The sequence below is a fragment of the Channa argus genome, chromosome 11 (genome assembly GCF_033026475.1).
Source record: "Channa argus isolate prfri chromosome 11, Channa argus male v1.0, whole genome shotgun sequence".
Taxonomy (NCBI): domain Eukaryota; kingdom Metazoa; phylum Chordata; class Actinopteri; order Anabantiformes; family Channidae; genus Channa; species Channa argus.
Window position 1 is genome coordinate 23670952 of NC_090207.1, and position 22413 is coordinate 23693364.

A 22413-nucleotide genomic window follows, 5' to 3' on the forward strand; every position below is an offset into this window, starting at 1 on the left:
TATTAAAAATAATAGACAAATCAATTAGGAGAAAGAACAAACAAACATGGCATAGTTATACATTTGATTATTGTAATCATCTATTGTATTCGCTTGATTTTGCCATTTCGACATATCATGAGTGAGATCAAGCATTCTGATACACTATCTGGATCATTTTCATACTTTATTGACTAGATAGTGCCATCACCATTTTTAATTTTTAAAATAACAAACAAACAAACAGTGCCTTTAACTATGCTTTAAAGGACTTTTGAAATTAGTAGTACAAGTTTAGCCCAAGCAGTAGCCAGTGTAATATTTCTCTTTATACAGTACTTAACACTACGCCAGACTATTAAGTTACAGACTCTTATGTTATGTACAATGCTGACAATTACACTCATCTGAATTAGTCTCTGATAATAATAGATGCTAGTTTAATTAATACATTTTGACACGTAAAAAAGAAACGACTAATTAGAATGTAAAGTTAGCATTAATTGCAGTTACGTGTAGCTAGCAACTTAACTCACATTGGCTCGGTTAACATTACTTAGCATTTTTGAGTTATAGTTATGTTTGAACAAGTAATAACCTTACCAATATGCAGAAAGTAACGTTTTTATACATGTTTTACCTGTTTTACCTACTTTTATTAGATTAAACTTTTGCCACCTTACATACTGTAGTATTTAAATTCCCAGGGTTGGTACTAACGTTAAAAGTGCGCAACAATAAAGCATCGCGATAACTCCCTTTGCGTAAGACTGCGACGCTCATGTGTTTCCGAAATCCCTCCCTCTTTACTTATTCACTATTCCTGATATAACATACACAAAGTTGTTTTCTTATTACTGAGCAATGGGTTGCGCACACTTAGTTACTAACCTTTGTCATACTGCGTCATCACTAACAGCCGTTTCAGCCAGTAAGTTTATCATCTCTACAACGAGGAGCATTGCATTGTGGGACTGTAAGCAGAATATAGTGTATGTGCCATCTACATTATTAGTTTCATATTGAAGTTTTGGCTGCACTATGTAATGGATAGATTTACACATTCAACATTCTACTACTACAAAATGGCGAACCCACTATATTTTATATCATATAGTGATTCGGATGACACAGTCAAGGTTCGGAAAAACGTGGGATTCGTGGCTAAATCTAGGGTAATGTCTATTAAGGATATATTCAAAGAAGTTAAATATTTAAACCATTATGTAAAATGTGTAAATTATTGTCTATTTTTGCACACTTTTTTATCCTTGTTTTTTGCACTAGTTTGTGCAAAATATAAAATCACGGGGTTTCAGAAACATCACATTTTTTTCTGCTTTATCATTTCTGGCGATGCCTGGTGCATCGTTGAGGCATCAGTCTGTTCTTTTTTTTACCTCTTCACGTGCTCATTTTCTGGGTGTCACAGATGTGTGTGTGAAAAACACCAAAATATGGCCCTATCGTTTTCAGCCAATGGGCTGGCCGCTTGTAACAGGTTGCGGTCGGCGTCACTACCGTGGCGCGAACGCGCATTCAACAAGGGAAAAGGATTCAGAAGGTGTCGGGATCGCGCTCATCTCTTGGCTGTCGAATACATGTGGTGTAACAGGCCGATCATTATGGGGGACCCAGGACCACAAGATGGGAAGGACCCTGATCGACCGACCACTGCGTTGAACTCACCGAGGCGATTCATACCGGGCTAAAGACATTTCGTGTGTCCAATAATAAACAGCAACAACAGCAAGTGAGCTGCAGAGGAGGCGGCGTTTGCTGGGATTCAATCAAAGGCAGTGTCGCGGCCGGTAGGTTAACGAGGAGACCAGTGACGTGAGGAACGTGAGAAGACAGCAATTTACAATCCAACCGGATCGAGCATCTGAACTGCGATGATGGCGGATGAATTCCCGATAACGAGCCGCTCCGGTCAGCCCAGCCCAGTCAGAGCAGAGTGGGCTCATCCGGAGTGAAATCATCGGCTCTTATCTGTTGGCTTCTGCTCCACCGGGCGGCGATGTCCGCTTTCTGCTTAGACCTGCAGACGACTGCCGTGGTTTCAGCACCACTGGAGCTGGACAGCGACTGTATGGAGCCCCGGACCAGCGCTGCCGCTCAGGAGCCCGGCGGCTTTCAGGGTCATCCGCTGCGGCATGCCGGCTCCGGAGGCCTCGGCATGGCCTTGGAGGAGGAACTGGCCATGCTTACCGGGGAGCGGGACGGCGAGGAGGAGCTGTCGGACCCAGAGACGCCTGCGGTGGTGCATAACGCAGACTTACTGTCGCTCTTCCGTCAAAAGGAAAAAGACTTGGTTTTAGCTGCTAAACTCGGCAAAGCATTGCTGGAGAGAAACCAAGACTTGACCAAGCAATATGAAAAAATGCACAAAGATCTCAACGAAAAATTAGAGGTAAACTAAGAACGGCAAATATAATGTACTAAGTTTAAAAGCCTCTTTTCTAGTTTGACCTCAAAAGGCCATTATCAAGTTTGGGCCTTGCTAATGTAAACTCCTGTAGGCGATTTCATTTAGCATGGTTCCTTTTTTATGGTATTATATACAGTAATCAGAGGACTGTGCTAGAATGAATTAAAACATGTTGGTCATTCTGATCCAAACATTAAGTCGCTCACTGTTAGTCACTACTGTTAAAGTAGAAGCAGTTTGGACTAAACTCCGTATTTACTATGAAAGATGCACAGCTGAGCTTTTTTTGTTTCACACCAAACCCACACGTGGTCTGAGAAACCCTAAAAACTAATCCTGCGGTATACTGTACATCTGTTCAGCCCTTTGATCCCTAATCATCCACATGTTACAGCTCAGAGAAATAAGCTGCCTCCTAATATCAAGCTCCTGTTATCACGGTTGTTGTTCCTGGAATCCTATGCTAACAGTGCTCAGTGTTGTTTTGCAGGCTTGTTTTGATCCCTCCTTTTGTTACGAGCTTTTACCCAGAGATGAAAATAGTGGGCACACAGATGACAGCTGCTTCAACTTTGGACTTAACCATTACAACAACCCCCCTTCCAAACTCTGGCAGAAACTGGTGGTGCAGTGCATCTGTCCAATATTCACTGAATAGAAAGAAGCATCCAATTATCTCAACTGTCACTGCAGGAGGCAGATTAGTTCAATCTAAAATCACTAGATAAATAATCTAGTGATTTTGCGTCCACCTGACTCAACTTGTGTTTTTATTTTGATGACAGTTTAAGTTGGTGCCACTCTTTATCCCTTTAATTCTTTGTTTTGTGGGAAAAAACTACAGTTTCTGGTTAATGGCACCATATTCAAACTGTCTTCATTGTCAGCTGGCTTTTCACTACAAGGAAAAAAGTTCAGAGTGGCAATCTAGGCCCTTAAAAAATGCACAGTAAAATTCAGTGAAGGGGTCATCTTGAACTTTTTTTGACATTCAGTAAAGTATTTCATTGATTGAGCACAACTTTCTCATTCTACTGAAGCACCAGGATCTTTGTCTCAGCCTTTGTTGTCTAAAATGTAGACAATACTGTAAGTTAAATCCAAACAAATAAAGGTACACAAATCAACCATATCGCCCTCTCTCCCCTCATTCACATGCAGCACTTGGAGCAGGAGAAGCATGAGTTACGCCGACGTCTGGAAAGTCGAGAAGGGGAGTGGGAGGGCCGTGTAGCCGAGCTCGAGACGGATGTCCAGCAGCTGCAGGGTGAGCTGGAGCGCCAGCAGGTCCAGCTGAGAGAAGCTGACAGGGATAAAACCAAGGCCATCAGTGAGCTTTCTGAACAGAACCACAGACTTTTGGAGCAACTCAGTAGGGTGAGAAGCAGTGCGCTTACATGTGTGTACCTTTGTATGTGCTTCAGATGTACTGTAGTGCTTCAGGCCTTCAAGGCCAATCTGCAAGGGACATTTAATTAGTCTGTGCTTTGAGTTGCTGTATCATATGTTCTCAATGCTGCTTTAAACACCTATCCACTTTAACAGGAAAGATTTTTCAAGGAAGTGCCAGTGTGTGCGATGTGTGAGTGGGTGTGTGTGTGCAGTATGTGCTTCTCCCTGACCTGGCCTCAAAGCCACTCAGTCCAGTTCAAGTACGCCTGGCTGACATGACATAAGGTGCTCAGCCAAGTGAGGATTCAACATCCCTTGGGTGGTGGGGGGTGGGAGTGATAGTCTTCCTCTAACATCAATGAATTATGCTAACTCATCAATATAAAAGGATAGCTTTTGGTCCATTATTTAATAATTTAGAATGATTGGACTGCGCACTTACGCAATAGCACTCTGCATATTGACAGGTAATTGTAGTGGAGCTGTTATGACTGGCAGAGATGAAAAAGCGGGATAGATAGAAGATAGATTGATGGACAGACAAACAGAGAAGAAACAGTGGTGTATATATGTGGAGGTTGTCTCTGTTCTGTGGTGTGTTGGAATGTTGTTTCACTGGTAAACAATAACATGTTGTGTTGTGATTTAATTTGAAATTGGAATCGCCATTTTTAACTCGGTAACCTTTAATGAAGTTGAAATTGGTTGTCTCATCTGGCAGGCGCAGGATTTCTGAAGGTCCGTTAATGTGACTCCCAGTCAACTCTAGGATGCTTCCTGGTGGTTGAGAGCACTGTGCTTTTAGGAAGACTAAAAGTTCTTTTGACATGCAGACATGTTTGCTGTGGGATCTTATATACACAGATATGGGCCTTTTTAAACTATGTCCATTTAATTCCATTTGCCACAGGTGGACGTCTGTCAAGTTCCAGACACACGTCAAGGATGATTAATACAAACATGATGATTTAGAGCGCAGTGGCAACAGATGTTAGTACTTTGCGAATGAAAAATTTATAGTTTTTGATTTTTAATAGACTGGCAAAAATGTCTCATAATAAATGTTCACTTACAAAGTGTTGATTGATGGACAAGAATGCCACTGGTGATGATGTGATACATCACATCATCACCAGGAAGCTGGACACCCTTCAGGGTAAACTGAGATTGGCAGTAGATGCAGCTTTATTGAGCTGAGAGTGTGAGTGTGTGTAGCTACTGTACAGTAATCCCTGCTAAGGAGCTCAGTACAATCTTAGTCCACTCGATCTATCTACACCAAAAAAAAAAGACAATATATTCACACACTATATCATGCTTATAGCCATTGTTGTACTAATTTGCCCACACTTCATTCCCGTACTAAAAACAAACATTGAAAACCATAGAGAATGATTGTTAATCATCTTTTCTATCATAGAGATGAACCTGTTTTTCACCAATTGCAGAACTACATGGTGCTGCCTAGCTTGTCAAAGGGATCCTCGGTGAAACAACTCTAGACCCATTATAACAACTTAAGAGCTGTGAATCTAAGTGGTGTTAGCTGTCAGCTAGGCTGCCAGTGGCTGTCCAGTCTACCTTTCATGATGCCCCAATGCTGTTTGTACAAAGACTGACAAGCCCGTACAGGTGCTTGATAACCCCGTCAGCAGTGCTGTCTGTGGTGACACTGACATTTGTGTGTGCTGTTACCCCTCCCAGGAGAAGATAAGATCTGCTGCCAGGCACATGCTGTTCGGGGAGGAGAAGTCTCTGTGTGGATGAGTTTAACCCCTAAGTCACCACAGGTCTCAGTGTTCTCTTGATCAGATTAGATCTGTTTGCTGGCCCTTGGTGTTGTCCCAACACCATAATCATTGCAAGCAAGAGATGTGCGTCAGTCACTATGGATTGTCGCATAACCAGGCACTTAGCACAATTACATTGTAGTTCATTTAACTGAAACCCGGAGCCTAGTATTTCCTGAAAGTGGTTTGCACATTTTTTGGGGTGGGGGGGGGGGATACCTTGTGGTCTTTCTGACTCAGTGAAATTCATTTGACCTAATTGACAGCATCGATCCACATCTAATGATTCAGTGTGTTGGGCTGATAGAGTGAGACCTGCTGGGTAATAGAATAAATTAGATTAGGCACAGTGCTTTCTCACTCTCTCTCTCACTCTTTGTTTCCCCTTTTCTCTCTTTCTGTCTTGCTTTCTTTTCTTTCTCTCTCTGTCTGGGCTCATTACTAAGCAATGGGCTGTGACTAACATTAACTGTTGCAGCTTTGAGTGAATGGAGGCACTAAAACTTCCCTGAAGAAACCCTGCAGTAGTGAGGCCGCTGGAGAGCTGCTATTTTCATCTGGCCTCCCTTTCTCTCATCATGGTTAACTCTTTAACTGGAAAAGAATTGCTATGAACTAAATCAGCTGGTATGCAGCCTCGTTCAAAAAACTATGAAAAAGAACATGTTCCCCTGCCCATCGAGCGATTATGAGCTTGTTAGTGTTGGCATGCCTGCTTGAATTCACAGTGAGCAGTGACTAGACAACAGACACGTCTACTAAGAACCAGTTTGATTGATTATGGAACTCAAAAACTGGCTTGTTAGTCAGTGAATGAATACCTAGCTGCTTCTTTTTTATTAATTTAAAGTATAACACAAAACTACATTTATATCCATAAATGAAAAATTAGGAATTTATATATTTATGTATGTGTTGTTTTTACTAGGTGTTTATAAAGTATACAGTACAATTATAATATTTGTATTTATTTATTCAGTATTTATTTAGTAATTTCTTATTATATATTGTTGTTTTGAAGAATGTAATATTAATTTAAAATACATATAATTGTTAAGGGTATTACATTATCAAAGCAAATCTTCCAAAGCTTAGATTTAGAAAAAAGCCTTCAATTGGCTGCAATGGAGTGACCTTGAGAGGGCAGGTCTTCCATAAGAAGTGATGTAAGTCTTGTGGTAAGATGCAGCACTAAGGGGATTAGGGTCTAATCCGTACTAAAACCCATGCCATATGCATTCAGTTAGGTACCGAAACAACTCCAAACCATACTCTAGTTGATTAATAACAGCAGGTAACTTAGATATTAGGGCTAAAAAATGCCTTATATCTTGAGCTGACACACATACTCCCTGTGGTTGTTCCTCTGGGGATGTGTGTTTGCAATGTCTAATTGAATTTCTGCCAATTGGCAGTAAAACTATATATTATATTTATGTTCGCACTGATTTAGGAGTTTAGGCTCAGAGGTCTGTGCTTGTCTGCATGGGTCTTTTAATATGAGGACAGTCTAATCTGATCAGAGTGAACCAGCCGGAACAGGACCTTTCATTAATTACATTACCACACATGGCCAGAGAAGGATGGGGATGCACTGACTCCAGCTTAAGTGTCTGCATGCTTTACAGCCATGATCAATTTGACTTCCCTCCAGTCTCCAGAATTTACCTAATTAAAAATTGACAACCATCTCCACTGACTCATCAGAGTTGTTTATTTAAGGCCACAGAGGAGGACAAAATATTTCTTTTAATTTCAAACAATTTAACAATCAAGCCATGATTTGAAAACACTTTTAAGAACAAAACTAGAAATTTAGGATCCTATGTTATGTCTGTGCTTCCCCATCACACTCTGCACAGGATTCAGTTTCACTCCTCTTTTTACAACTTCCAGCCAGCGTTGAACAGTGGTCAGCTTTTCAGCCATTCAGTCACTAGAGCCCATAACACCTGCCTCCCATCACTTTAAAGTAGTTGTTTCTCTTAGGATCAGCATTGTCATTGGCTCTGTTTGTCACTCTGTGGGCTTGTTATGCAACATGGGATTGCCGCATCTTCCGTAAGTCTAGACAAGGCAGCGCTCTGTGAAAGCGAACAAGGAAAATACCAGAAACATTGCGACCACAACTTGCAGCTCCACCAATCCGACTTCTCTCTGGTTGCTATGACAACACGAATGACATGCAAATTGAAAGTCCATGTGTTGTTACCATGGGAATGTGCTCTACAAAGTGGCACAAGGATACAGAGTGTTTGATGCTAGGTTGCACCACCACGGAACTGTGATTCACCTGCAGTCACAATTGCTAGATCATCTTCCAAAGTCACAGACTGCAACTGAAAACAGCAGGAGAGTTAGTGATGTTCTACTGTTCTACTGTTCAACCGTCTGCTCTCCTCCTCCTCCTGCAGGAAGGATGTGCAGTGTTTGCTCAGATAAATGTCAGAGCAAAGATGCTGTGAAGGAACACATCTTTCTGCTGAGCCCTACTTTGCTGCCCTGGATTCTGGTCGGAGCACTCTCATTTGCCCTTGTTTGCCATGTTGCGCTGATGACACATGAGCTGGGATAGCTGAGGAATTTATGCATAGATTAAATGACTATCTATAAATCACACAGCCTGCTGTTAAGTCTTTGTTTTTTTTTTCTGACATGATCCTCATCTGTCAGCTCGATGGGCCAGTGGGTCAAATTTCACTTTACCACTGTTTCATGCTGTAACACTGGCCACCACATACCACACATCTGTTTCCCAGGAAGAAGACAGCATGGTGCATCTGTCACACAGAAACCCACATCTGGCCGCTAAGGCTGAAATCCACAGGCTCACACCATTAGCTTGTAGTAGCAGAAGAAGAAGATGGCCTGAGAAACACTGTTGTTGCAATTGATGTTGCTACTTCACGTTCAAATCTAGAAACCAATGTAATAGCAACACAGTATAGTACATCCAAATACTACACATCATCTAAAATGTCAACATTTAGACACAAATTCTTTATTTTTATCTGCTTTTACCTTGTCAAAGTTTTGACAAGTCTACTGCAATTTAGCAGAAAAACAAAAGGGGATTTGGGACTAAAACAATCATTAACTGTGGAAGAAAACTATTTGATTTGATTTACTCAGACTGCTTAAGCCTCATATTGGGTTCCGATAAACTTTTGAATAAATTTTTGCACAAAACAGGAACTGTCGATTTGGTCTCCCATCATTCCATTAGAAGCACCCTTTTAAATGTCACACACAAATTATTATATTTGTGAGTGTAAGTGTATATATATATTTTCCTTTTTTTTTGGAAAGATCATCAGCTAAATTTCAAAAGCCAGTGTAATTATAAGAAGCAAAGTGCATTCAGCTTCTAAATGGGCATATGGGCATCTACATTGCCCCTTTTTCATTATGATGCATCGAACAGTGGTCCTTTGTCTCTTTTTCGCACCATAATGAAACATGCATGACATCAGTCATCGGTTAGGCTCATCATTCAGCTTGTGTTACACACACAGTGAGTGTAAATCAAACTTGTATCTTGTGAATGACAAGTTAACTTGCACCTTTTGACCTCCTCAAAGATCTTCTTGAGAAGATGCAGTAGTGCACAGTGACACCTAGAGGCTGTTTTTCTGTCTTTATTTTCACCTAGCACCAACGGACAAAGAGAAAATCCAGAACAAATTAAGAATTTAAACTCACTGTCCAAACTTAAAGGGATTTTTACTCTCCTCAGTGTTTACTCTGCTCAGTGAGCTGGAGAGATATGTGGTTTTTAGGATTTTCTTGTTGCCATGGCAGTGATGATATTGTGAATGATAGCCTCCTGAGAGCAGCTCTGTGCTAATGAAGCACAGTCTGGCACTGTGTGGCCTGATTCCACCTGTCCAATAAGCTCGACTGATGCACCGAGTCTGCTGGTGCTGCTGCTTCTGTGACTGCACAAAGAACAAACAGAAGACTGTTCAAGGCTTTTAAAAAGGTCCATGACATTTAGGTGAAATTTTCCTTCTAGTCGCACCATTTACAGGAACAGACTGGGGGAAGGGCTGGTTTACAAGTAAAGTAACACTATGCGTCAAGCAATTGCGATGTTATGAACATTTGTGTGATTACATGTCTACATATTTGTATGCTTACAGTATGAGTCAGAGAAAGGGAGCACGAACTAAAGAGTGGCTGTGCAGACCTAATTGAACTGAGCAACACTTTAATGGTGTGTTGTTGAATAAGCATCACCATGAACAATAACTAAAGAAGAATCTACCAATTTTACTAAAAAAAGCTGTTCTGCTGCATATGTGAAAATCTGTGTATAAAGACGTTTGGGATTTTAGAGGTTGCTGATTGTTAAATTTGATGCATTTGTTTGGCCAGCTGAGTCATTGCTGATGGGAACTGAAGACTTATGGGGTGAAGTTTGAAAAGTTATGAAATCTGGAGTGTGAGCCTAGAAAGACAGGACCTTAGCCCACTCCTTGTCTATGTTTGAGGCTCTGGACTAACACACCTGAATGTGCAACTGAACTGTCAGTGGTCAAGTTGCTTTGTGTGTATTTTAAGTGTCAGATTTTAACAAGGGAGGGGAATATGTAAATGAAAGAAAACAGCTATTGCTGTTTCTGCTGCATTGATTTTGATGTTTTTTTTTTTAACCCTTTTGTGATTCATTGGGACTCTGACAGTGTTAAAGGACTGCAGTGTTACTCCTGTACTCCTATACAGTAAAAACAGCTAGATTTAAAGTCATTTGTTTCTGTCTAGGCTGCAGAGGTGGAGAGGCAGCTGTCCACTCAGGTCCATTCATTACGGGATGACTTCAGGGAGAAGAGTATGTCTACAAGCCAGCACATGACACGACTAGAGACTCTACAGGCCGAGGTGAGCCACTATCCAAACAAATTGTACTTTTACAGGGTTCACATATTTACTGTAGCAGTCACCCACCTAAAGCTGAACAAAAAACCTGAGAAAAGCTCAACAGAAAGAATGAGTAGGTTATTTTAATTATTATTGCCTGTTTATAGTAGTTGGTATTTGCAAATAAAAAAAACACACCAAACGTCACCGGGAGACATTTTTGTAGCTTCCTACGAAGTTTCCTGCTTCTGGTTCCATCCTATCCAAAATGATCGGGTCTTTCAAGCAGCTGACTCGACAGAAGCCACGTAAATGAAAGAAAATCCAATGTGCAGTAATGCGGCTGTTGCTGTCTGGCAAAAAGTTACATGAAAAGTGAAGTCAATATTTTATGAAAAGTTACAATAAAGGCAAACGCTGGCTTAGTTTTCACAGAGATGTTCACCTTTGATTTGTGATGATACTGGATGCGGTTATTATGTTAGGGCACTTTTTGTTGTACTTTATCTTCTCCTCTCTTCTTGCCTGTAACTCCTTCTCTCATCTTTCTTCCCTCTTGGATGGAGCAGCAAGGGCTAGAAGTGAGTAGTTGGTAGTTGGTTGGGCTGCATGCTGCATGTTACGTCTTGTAAAATAATAGAAACGAGGATTGCACCATTATCTTCTGTTCAACATGCAAATTGCTTCCACTCTGTTAAATTAAATGACCTGATAAAAGTAGGATTATTTCATAGGATAGATTATTGAATTACTTGCTTTTTATTGAATGGAATGGTGACCTCATATTACCTTAATACTGTAGTATTTTTACATTTAATGTGTAGTACTGTTAAATAAAGTCATATCCTATGTCATCCTGTGACATTTCCACAGCAGTATGGCAATCCCTGTTTCCCGACATCGTGCTTGGTATTCAGAGCATGAGATGTGGTGTGACGTCAGCTGTATCCATGTATAATATCAGCCTGATATATTGTGAACACAGGTGCTTTAAGAGCATAAAAAACAGTTTTGAGATTTCCCTCGTAACTTCCCATCAAAGCCAGACAGAAAACACCCAAACTGCAGAGCCTGTGCTATAATTAGAAGAAAAAGCTACCAGTCTATATTTAGCTGAGATACTGCAATCTCTGGGTGCTCCCACTTTTTTCAATGCATTGCTTGTATTTGACATGTGCTGATGACTAATGGCTTTTTGACCTATTTGAGTAAAGACAGAGACTACGGAGAGTGTAGCCGTCCAGAAACATCCACAAACCGGTAATGTAGATGATCATAGAGTAGTGAAAACAACTGATCCTCGTTTAAGCTCCTGCACTGTGAAGTAGGTTACCAGATGTAGGTCAAAAGCAGGAGGGACACAAATGAAAGAGGGCTGATGTTTGTTTAACAGTTTTAGCCTTCAGTAGAAGGCCACTGCACAGGCACAGCAAGCCAGTATCAACTTTTGTAGAGGCCCTAACATATAACTAAAGACATTCCTTAAGACGAGGGTGGCAACTGACGCATACACCCGTGCTAGGCAACAGACATTCTTTAGAGTGGTGGGAGTTCTTCTTTAATCCTCTTTAGGAGCCCAGCATGCCCCACAGTCGGCAACAAAACAAAAGTTAGCCTTTTTAATCAGGTCCATGGCTGCCTTTCTGTCCTCTACCTACCGCCAGGAAAGTCTGAACAATCCTCAGGTTTAATAGCTGTTTCCCATGGCGTAGTAACTCACCCGTGATGTTTGACACGTTAGATTAAGTTGCTGTCGGAAAGGAAGATGGAGCTGGAGCGCCGGGTGCATGCCATGCTGGAGGAGAACGAGTTGCTGCAGAATACAGCAGACGACCTCAGAGAGAGGACACTGGTTTTGGAGAAGCAGTGCCATGAGAAAGACCTACAGGTATAGAGACAGGCAAAATATTTGTGTGTATCTACTCTGTCTCTAGATACTGTGAGTCTTGTCTTGCTAGTACATTCTACCAAGTCTCTTTTTGTTTACCCACTTACAACATTCAAACACTGCTGTCAGGCCTCGTGCCTGCTGGTTTTCTTACTTCGCACTAAGTTCCAGTTGTGCCTCCATTTTTTGTGTCCAGTTGCGACAGAGCCAGTTAGAGCTCCAGGAGGTTCAGATGTCCCATAGGCAGCTGACTGCTCGGCTGGAGGAGCTGACAGAGGAGCACAGCCTCCACAGCCTCACCCCTCACCCATCCAGCCTCCTGTGTGAGATAGAGCAGAGCATGGAGCAGGAGGAGCAGGAGCAGGAAAGGGAGCAGGTTGTTCGAATTATTGAGTCAATTCCTTGCTTGATCGAACCTGCTGTAAGCACCACAAATATCTGACCATTCTCTCTCCCACCTGTGTGCTTAGCTGCGTCTCCAGCTATGGGAAGCCTACTGTGAGGTCCGCTCACTCTGCTCCCATCTCCGGGGAAATGACGTCACAGACTCAGCGCTGTCCACAGACTCTTCCATGGACGAGTCCTCAGAGACATCCTCAGCCAAGGATGTGCCTACTGGCAGTCTCCACACTAGCCTATTGGAGCTACGGAGGTTAACAAAGAATCTGCTCGATGGCAATGAGTCCACGGTAATAAACAACACGCTCATCAACACTCATCACTGGCATAATAGCCTCTGTTTTAAAATACAATAGAGGTAATGCTTAACTCCTTATGTTCTTCCAAAAAGATCTATGCAATTCTGCACTATTATCATTTAAATGAATACAACAGTACTTGTAAACTTGCATTTTACTATTTAAGAAAGAACCAGAAAATGATAATAGTCACCACCAAAAACTGGAATACAGACTCTGGGAAAAGTCGTTAATCAGGGTTTGGATATTTAGTTAACGTAATTCTCAGTCATAGGATGTAGCTACAGTTAGAGTTTCCACTTTTCCAGTTAGTTTTTATGTCTTTTTCCACTTTCTATCCACTTTTCCACTTTAGTTTTACTTAGCAGATTAGTTTAGGTTTTTCGAAGAAATCTGGCTTGGATTATTTTTCGTCTATAAAAGTTGTTCTATTTTAACATGTGTATATTCATTATAAAAATGCTTAGGAGTAGAAGCAACCTCCTCTATAAACAACCTCCCTTATTCTCATGAAGTGGACTGATGACTAGGATAACTCCCAGGTTTATCTTTTTGTTTTTCGGTCTAAAATGTTTTATTTATTTTATAGTAAAGTTAGTGTTAATGTTAATTTCAGTTTATAAATTCAGGACCTGACTCTGATTTTGCAAAATTTGGGAGCCAATTCACTGTTGTAAGAATGTTGGCTGGAACTAACAAATAACAACAGATTGGCAATATTTCAATTACTCAGATGTATTTCAGGTATTTTAAATAAAGTCTACCTTTTAATCAGATACATTTTAATCAGATACAGTAGTTTACAGCTAACATAATAATACTTTGACAATAAAATCTCCCCGGACCTTTTTAAAACACACAATAATAAGCTTTGTGCATCTAGGCTGCATTGTTGTGAAGTGGTGTGTGTTGTGCATTGAAGGGCTCGCGGCGTAGTGATGAGGAGGCTCTGGAGGAGCAGGTGAGGAAGCTGGGAGAGGAGCTGAGGGAGGTCAGAGAGCTGTATGATGCTGAGCACGAGAAAACACACAGCAATGAACAGGAGCTGCTGCAGCTTCACAATCAGGTGACAATCATCACTGTGTAATATAAATGTATAATATAAATGTGCATGTTATTGAAAGTGTAGGTTAGTCGAGGTGAGGCGACATAAGATTATGCCACAACTTAGTTGGATGTGCATAGTGTTGGAGTGGCTGAGCTCCCTTAAATCGCACTGCAAAAGAGTACTATCATAATCATATAATCAAAAACAATTTCCAATGTATTATGAGCCTATGAAGGATATCTTGCACAAAGCCACAGAAAATGACGTTACACCATAGCTTCACCTGATTGGGAAGTGTGAGCAAGTCTCTTCAGTACCAATTAAGTACTAAGTAATTCAAAACCTTAGATGAAATATGACTGTCAAACATTTAAAGAGAGACATAAAGATGTCTCGGACCAAGTTTGCAAGTACCTCCACCAGACCAACCTCAGCCTCAAGGATGAGAAGTTGGATAATCTCGTACAATCTCCTGAACAAAGCAATTTCTATTACATACTGTTTATTTCCAGCCTGGGGAGGCCTGGTGGCTCAGTGGGAAGAGTACACAGTTCTCTGGGATTTTGGAATAAGGCAATAAAAAAAAAAAAAGGCAATGACCACAATCTTGGAAAGACTATAATTGTGCAAACCAAAGGCAGATAAAAATAAAGAATAAAGTGCCTCTTTCAAAGCTAGCTGAATATTAAATGGAATCCATAAAATATTTACCTCAAATATTTCGAAATAGTTTGAAACTTTTATTCCCAATGGATGAGAACAGATCAGACAGATTTTATCAAGGGATGAAATACTTAATATAGTATTAGGTGCACTCGGTTTTCCAGTTTGAACTCCTATAAGGTAAATAGTTCTCTGGTTGTCATGGGCATTTGGACTGAATGTAGAAAAATTAGAAGACTGGCATTTGATTTGTGTAGAAACACATTTCTAAATCCCCAAGAAATTTGGTTGGAAATTGTTAATTTGCTCATTTAGTCATACGTCACATTACAAATAAATGACTCTGCACTCAGCAGCTGTGGTGATTGTGTGGGCTCATAAATGCTAATCATTCCCACGTTTTCTGTTCATGTGAAAAGATGACCACATTTTGGAAGCATACATCAATCTATTACGCCTTAGAGACATTTTGGTTATGAGATTCCAAAGCAAAATGAGAGATTGTATCCTCTTGATAACTGAGAAAGCTGCACTATAAAGTGATCTGTACCTCTGCTGGCTGCTAACAAATAAAGCAGTAACTGAACATTAGTGTCAAAGTAATGGATGGACCCAGTGAGGGATATATTTGCTATGGAAAAACATAATCCATAAAAGCCAAGGGATAGGCTTGTCATCTCAGTAAATGACTGGATGCTGTCATATGTCAGTGTTGACAGTTAGTAAGTAAAAGATGTTTTCCTCCTTCGTTGTTTGTGTTTTTCTTCTTTGTCCTTCTTTTGTGATCTAGCCACCCTAAACTGGTATTTAAAACTAAGCACGACAGAGAGATAAGGTAACACTAAGGCTGCGTTGTGTCAGACAGCCCTCATTCATTTAACATCACTTCTAATCTTTCCTGGCGGGTTGACGTAGCATTAAGACTAATGACTATCTCTAAGAATAACATTTATATGACCCAATGCTGGAAATGTAGTCCTCACCAGTTTGAGCCAGTGTAAATGTGACGCTTGTGATCATGGCTTGGTACAACTTGCCTGGGAGCAATGTTTCATTTATAAGGCCCATCTCACGCATCTGTTTTTTTTTGTGACCTACAGATGGCACTACTCTCTGTAGAGATGTGCTCTCTCCGAGAGGAAAATGAGCAGATGAGGACGATGGCTGAAGTCCGAGAACCCAGCGAGCAGCTCCAGAGTGCTATCAGAGACAGAGATGATGCCATAGCCAAGTAGGATCACATCACATGATAAATACTGATGCAACTCCAGATAGTACATCAAATAATCATGCTATAGGCAAACCGGAGCAGAGGTTTCATGATAAATATACTACACTTGATAAATACATGTGTTTAAAGGACAGTCGTGGGTTTTTACAGCTTGGCCTACAGCATTGTACTTGCCATATTACATGCTGATTTCCTTAAAAAGAAGTACGATAAGGTAGGACACACACGAAGTTAATTCCTGAGATAAATCTTCTTACTAGGAAGAGAAAATTCAAAAAGTGAACAGTGAAATTAGGCCAAGCATCAAACTTTCCAACCCTCTGGAAATGCCCAAACTATGAAAACTGCAGATGCAGATGCAGAACAACGAGATTATCATTCTCTTTATTTGCTTTGTGCATTTGGACATTTTGGGGAAAATATGTTCAGTAGCAAATTTGGAAAATGAATTAAAAGGTTTTTAATATGTTAACATATGCATTCATAATAATGTGTTTTTACAGTGTTTGTTCAGTGATAGAATACCCAATACGTAACATATATATTTTATGTGGTTTACCATTTTGAAATCCAAATACTAACAAACAGTTGGGGACTATCTGCTTGCAACTACTGCCACCTTCCAATGTGACAAAATACGACTTAAGTGAACATAATAATAAAATATTATGAAAAAAAATCTTTTCAGCTTTTGATTTGGTCAGTTCTCCTGCTTCTTACTGCAGGTGGGTGGCACCTGGGGTGGCCAAAATATGATTGGCCACTTTTCAAATATAAGTAGCCAATAACGCCATACACATTATTACAGGGTTGCTACGGATGTCTTTTGCCTGGAACCATACTTTTAGGTTTTGTATATTTGTCAATTCAAAATATTAAAGCAATGTTAACCTTCAACCCTAACCCATTAGTTACTCACAATAGTCCAGGAGTAGCTGTCATGGTTACACAAACTCAAACAAACATGCATGTATTACAGTACAGTACATCCAGACACAATGACCACAATTAATGACTAAACCAATTAATTTGTTTAACCATTTACAAAACAAGCCAACATGAAATATGTTTGGTGTCCCATTTACCTGAACATGTCCTTGGAGTGAGGTAGAGGTTCCCAAAGATTTAAGTATTTTACTTGGCTACATAACTTCTGGATTGAAATACAGCAAATTGTAAAAGTAAAACAAAAGATATTCTTCAGAACTGTTTGTACTTTTCTTTGTAATCTACCAAAAAGTGTCTCAAATCACCTGACTTACCTGAGACTGGTTTCAACATTCTCATCACGATCAGCTGGAAAGTGAATCAGCGTATTTCTCACAACTAGTGTATGTTTATGACCATTTAAAGTCAACCAAAGCCCTGTTTTCAAAAGGCCTTGATACTAGCAGGACCCCAAAAGTTTCTCTTTGTGTCTTGCAGGAAGAAAGCGGTGGAGATGGAATTGGCCAAGTGTAAAATAGACATCATGTCTCTTAATAGCCAGCTCCTGGACGCCATCCAGCAGAAGCTCAACCTCTCACAGCAGCTGGAGGCCTGGCAGGTGGGTCAAAGGCCACGAGCGACACGTTAGTAAAAACCTCTTTTATTGTATTTTGGTAAAGTGTAAAGGTTGCTGCACAAAGACTGTCCTGTAAATGTAATTTTCGGCACAATTTTGTTCAGCCAACACCTTTAAAAAATGAATAAGAAAACTATTATTTAAGAGTGTATTCACTTTAACTTCCCTTCACTTTAGTGTTTTGTGTCAGAAAGTTTTAACAGTTTTACAATCCATGCTATACACTAAACCACTTTATTACCTTTTGAGGTTCAGTCTTTGTCCCTCTCCCCTCCCTCATCCCTAACTAGCAGCTCTTTCCTCTCTCTTATCTCCCTGCCCACAGTTTGCCTCCTCAGGGCTCTTTACTGTTTGGCTCTTGTGGTTTCTGATCTAGTGGCCTTTCTCAGCTTCTGTACCACCCTTTCTCCCCTGTGGTGCCCCCCTCCTGCCTTAGAGGTGAGCCAGAGCTGCGCCATCTAGTCCATCCCAACCATTAACCATCACAGAAACCCATCCCACCTCACACTCTTTCTCCACCTGCCTCTCTCTCCCTCTCTCCATATACCTGCGTCTACTAAAGGACAGATACTGGATAAGGATATTGGCACACTGCTGAGCCTGTCTGTTGAGAGACACAAACACAACAAACCCATGGTGTCCACCTCAGGGTTAAATGATATTAGATGACATTAAAATTCAAAAACTCAAATATCTAAACACGTTAGTTTAGATATTTGGCCTGTATTTTAGATGGTAGTATAATGAACTAAGTATTGATTTAGAAACAATTTAAAGAAGCAGCCATGATTCAGCAGCTTGTCAGAGCCCCCTGGTGGTGTGTGGTGCAACTTACTGTAGCCGAGATCCCACTAAATCTCAGGGGCTGCATGCTTCTGCGGCAGAAAATTGTTTTTTGATACTTTGCTCGAACATTTTCTTGAGCTACTAAATAATTTTACCCCCTTGTGCCTCGTAAATTCTTTGCCGTAATCTTAGAGGAAATCCTTATCCAACATACAGACATACCATAAATATATTTCTTTGCTTTTTTTAAGCCATCACAAGCTCACCCACTGCTTTATCTTTTAATGGATAACAGTTGTCATTCATTACAGTGCAGTTTAAAAGATAGCAACTAATTGTGGGTGAAAGGTGATTGTGGTGACTTTGTAATTATTGATAAATGAGCCCATTTTGCACAAAATGTCCAATCACATCCAACCATTTGGCCTGTTTGTGTGTCATTCCACTCCTTTCCCCCTCATTCACCTCTCTGTCCTTGGCTATAGGATGACATGCACAGAGTGATTGACCAGCAGTTGATGGACAAGCACCAGGACGAGTGGCTTGTGGCCCCTTCTGCCCTGTCAGGGTCGTTGAAGGCCCACGGCGGTCAGTCCTCCAGACGAGCTCATCGCATCTCTGACCGGGACAAGAGACTTTTCTCTTTCTTTAAAAAGAACTGAGTGTTATTGTACTGGCCCTGAGCATAGCAGACAGAGACAGACAAGGCGAGGGACCAGGAGGGAGTGACATCACAGTACGGGGGTAACCACACAGCCAAAGACGGGCGGTGGCACATGCTAAAGTTTGTAGGGGGGAGGGGGGGTCATTTTGCACTTTATCTGTCCCATCACTCTTCTCCTTACTATAAATCGGTGATTCCTGACAGTGAGAGATAGAAATATAAGAATATGACTTCCCCAGAGGCTTTGGCCTCAGCCCCTCTCATTGAAAGCTACAGTATCAGTATGACAGAACATGAACAGGGTCCCAAAGTTTACCTCCAGACAGGAAGGTTTCCTTGTAGTGCCTACAACCATCTCTACTTGCCCACTGCCAACTCTGTAGAGGGGGAACACTATGTAGAAACTCTTATTGTATGCATACCACTTATCAGGCCGAGGATTCTGGGGAAAGACGTATGGATATATGGGACACTGCGGGATCATGGGAAAAATATAAGAAAGGGACAAAGCAGGACACTGACAATGACGCTTCAGCCAAGTCCGATGGTCTCTCAGGTTTATTCATTTTTCAGGGGATGTTCAAAATGGGAGGCGATGACTTTATGCATCAGGATGATAGCAGACTGCTTATTTTCTTCCTAATAATCACTTTTTGTTTTTACGTTTTGAGATCAAAACTTACAGTGAGAGAGCAATGAACTTCCATAAAGCTGATGGGCTCAGAAAAGAGATACTAAAGGTGCATAAATTAATATTTTCTATATTATAACAATGTACAATGTGTAAAGTATTGTTCTCAGCATTAAAATCTCTCAGCTCTATGGAGGGTTCTTGTTTAAATTTGTTTTGTTTTATTTTTAGGGCTACAAATTGCTGTAATTTGCCTGTGGGGGTAAAGAATAAAACTTAGGACAAATGGAGTGAGTCATCTACCAATCACAGGGTCAGCTGTTAGATCCCCAACTCTTGCTGTTCACATGCCAAAGCAAATGCACCACTGAGCACTTTCTAGAATGGGTGCTGTGCTTTGTATCTGGTTCTGATCCAGAGAATTGTCCTGTAGCACCTGAAATGGCAGTTACACCTTCTTCAGGGTGCCCCAAGTTTCAAGTATGAAGAAAACACTTAACATTACAAACAAATAAAGAAAGTTAAAACCTTCTGCCACCACAAATGACAGACCCAGTTTGTGACTTGCTGGTGAATATACCCTCCATGGCCACTGCATTATGTCCACCTTTACCATTCAATGCAAAACCAATGCAGCAGCTCGGTCAGGATTTTTACTTTTACAATGTCACAATTTCACAGTTTTTAATTTGAAACTATCAGAAAGGTTATAATTGAGGTCATAGTGGGTAGTGGAGTCGTACTGGTGGGCATTTATCTAAAAGGTGGTTCTAATCCTTTGGCCACCCTATTTAAAATGCATGAGGAGGCCAAAACATCAGAAGCCCTTATTATATAGTGCAGTCCAGTACGACTCCACTATGACCTCACAGTTTAACAGGGTGGGAGGTTCTCCAGTGACTAGTGATAGGTCCCCCCTTTAAATTTGTTCTCCAGTTTGTCCCTCTAAGTGGTACATTTCATCATGTTTAAATTTCATGTCTTATATTGAAATAAAATAAACTCAAGCTTGAGCAGGGCAAAGGGATCCAGGGCAAATTAGCTGAATGTGCTAAAAAAAAATCAGCAGCACTTTTTATTTGGGTCTGCTTCACATTACCATCTGCTCATCTCTGATACCTGAATAAACCTTTGATTGGCTGAAGTTGTTGATCCTGTTGGTCCAGGTGGTATGTTCTTCTACATGTCATCATATTTTTAATATTTAAAATATTTCCCGAAGACATTGTCCCTCATGATGTCAATCATCTTCCTAGTTGACCAAATTCTTAAAATGTTTACATCAGCTTCAGAAGGAGGAAGGACTACGTAGAATGTTAATCTCCAGGTCAGTCAATCCAGCTCAACAATAACCCGTTGAATTTCACATGTCTTCAAGGGTGTGTTGGTGTAAAGAAACAAACTTCCTGCTGCTTTGTTTCACCACTAATAGAAAAGGTCTACCTCCGTTCTCATTGCATCCATTCATGGGCACTTTGATCACTTTGATTTCTTAGCTGTTGGGCTTCCTTTTTACGTCACATATCTGTAACTCCACAGGTAAAACAGTATGTGTTGACCCTCAGACCAGTGTGGCACAGTGATGTTTCATGTCTGTCTGTGTTCGGACTCACGTCTAATGCAGCTGTGCAAACCTATGCAGATGTCTTCTTGTCATCTCAGCTGGTTGTTGGGAAGGATCAACCCAAAGAATGATTTTTATAACAAGCTGAACAGGTTTGGATGAAATCAATATATTTGTAACAAGAAAATAAGATGCATACCTTTTGAATGACAACGTTTTTTAGAGAGATATATACATGTACATTGTTTTTTGTAGGCTCTATTTTCATGTGTGTGCATACAGTGAGTAAGAAATCCACTGGTGAGCTGGAAGTTATCATTCATACATGTTTATATGACTGTCTGGGCATTACGTGCATTTGAGATGTTATTCATTTTTTCTTCTGTCCAAACAATCCCAATGCCCCCCAGATTGGTAGTTCTTCACCTAGTTTAGTCTAGTTGGCAGTCCCCTGTACCTCTTTCTGATAAGTCACCCTTTATAAACAATTTCTAAGTGGCTTACTGATTGCTAATAAATTGTTTAGGAATTTTATTTAAGGGTCCGTTAGAAAACCTTTAGGTTGCCAGCTTTTACAGAGTTGGCTAACCTGCCTTTGTTCAAACATTGAAAAGGGACTATTTTTAAATAATCCATTTAAAAATCTAGTTTAAATACAAATGGATCACAGATAACGGGCCATAATACACATTATAAATCTTAAACAGAAAATGTCAATAAGTAATTTATTAGGGGTTCTTACCAAAGGCTAAACGGAAATCTGCATTTGTAAATAACTTAGAATTTATTCATTTTGGTCTGCGAACTTCAGGATGTGATCTATTAATGAGCTAAAAAAAGGCAAATTAAGTGTACTGCTGGAGGATAAACAGCAGATTTTTTGAGTTTTGTCAACTTAATATCCTCAAACTTGTTAATATTTTTTTGACCTCATTGAGATTAAAAATCTCTTCCGTGTATCCTGGCAGCACCAACAATGAATAACAAATTAAACGGTGATACCAGAATTAGAATTGAACAGAAATGCCCCACCCCGCTAAAATACCCTAAAACATATATAAATAACTAAAAAAATACCAAACAATCAATGTCAAGATTTTTAAATCTTCACAGGAGCCAAAAAGGGAGTGTCCACCTTCAGCACTCACAAACAGATCATTTGGATAAGAGTCCAGGCATTCATAACATCTATTTAAAAAAAATAAAATTATATATATATATATA

The 22413-nt window shown here is 40.4% G+C and overlaps 1 protein-coding gene across 6 annotated transcripts; it reads left to right on the forward strand.

The window, feature by feature from the left end:
• The first annotated feature begins 928 nt into the window (after positions 1 to 928).
• On the forward strand, positions 929 to 22396 carry bicdl1 (BICD family like cargo adaptor 1). 6 transcript variants are annotated; one of them, XM_067519806.1, is made up of 12 exons: positions 929 to 2392; positions 3572 to 3787; positions 10357 to 10473; positions 11022 to 11033; positions 12194 to 12340; positions 12537 to 12716; positions 12811 to 13029; positions 13961 to 14104; positions 15850 to 15980; positions 17406 to 17551; positions 17870 to 17982; positions 18816 to 22396. In XM_067519806.1, the coding sequence occupies exons 1-12, from the start codon at positions 2000 to 2002 to the stop codon at positions 18990 to 18992; spliced, it is 1995 nt and encodes a 664-aa protein (XP_067375907.1). In that variant the 5' UTR covers positions 929 to 1999; the 3' UTR covers positions 18993 to 22396. The 6 variants fall into 6 exon arrangements, 5 of the variants coding, with proteins under 5 accessions (XP_067375907.1, XP_067375908.1, XP_067375909.1 ...); XR_010915465.1 differs by having other exon boundaries at positions 931 to 2392; positions 17406 to 17526; positions 18816 to 18954; XM_067519807.1 differs by lacking the exon at positions 11022 to 11033 and having other exon boundaries at positions 930 to 2392.
• The last annotated feature ends 17 nt before the right edge of the window (positions 22397 to 22413 follow it).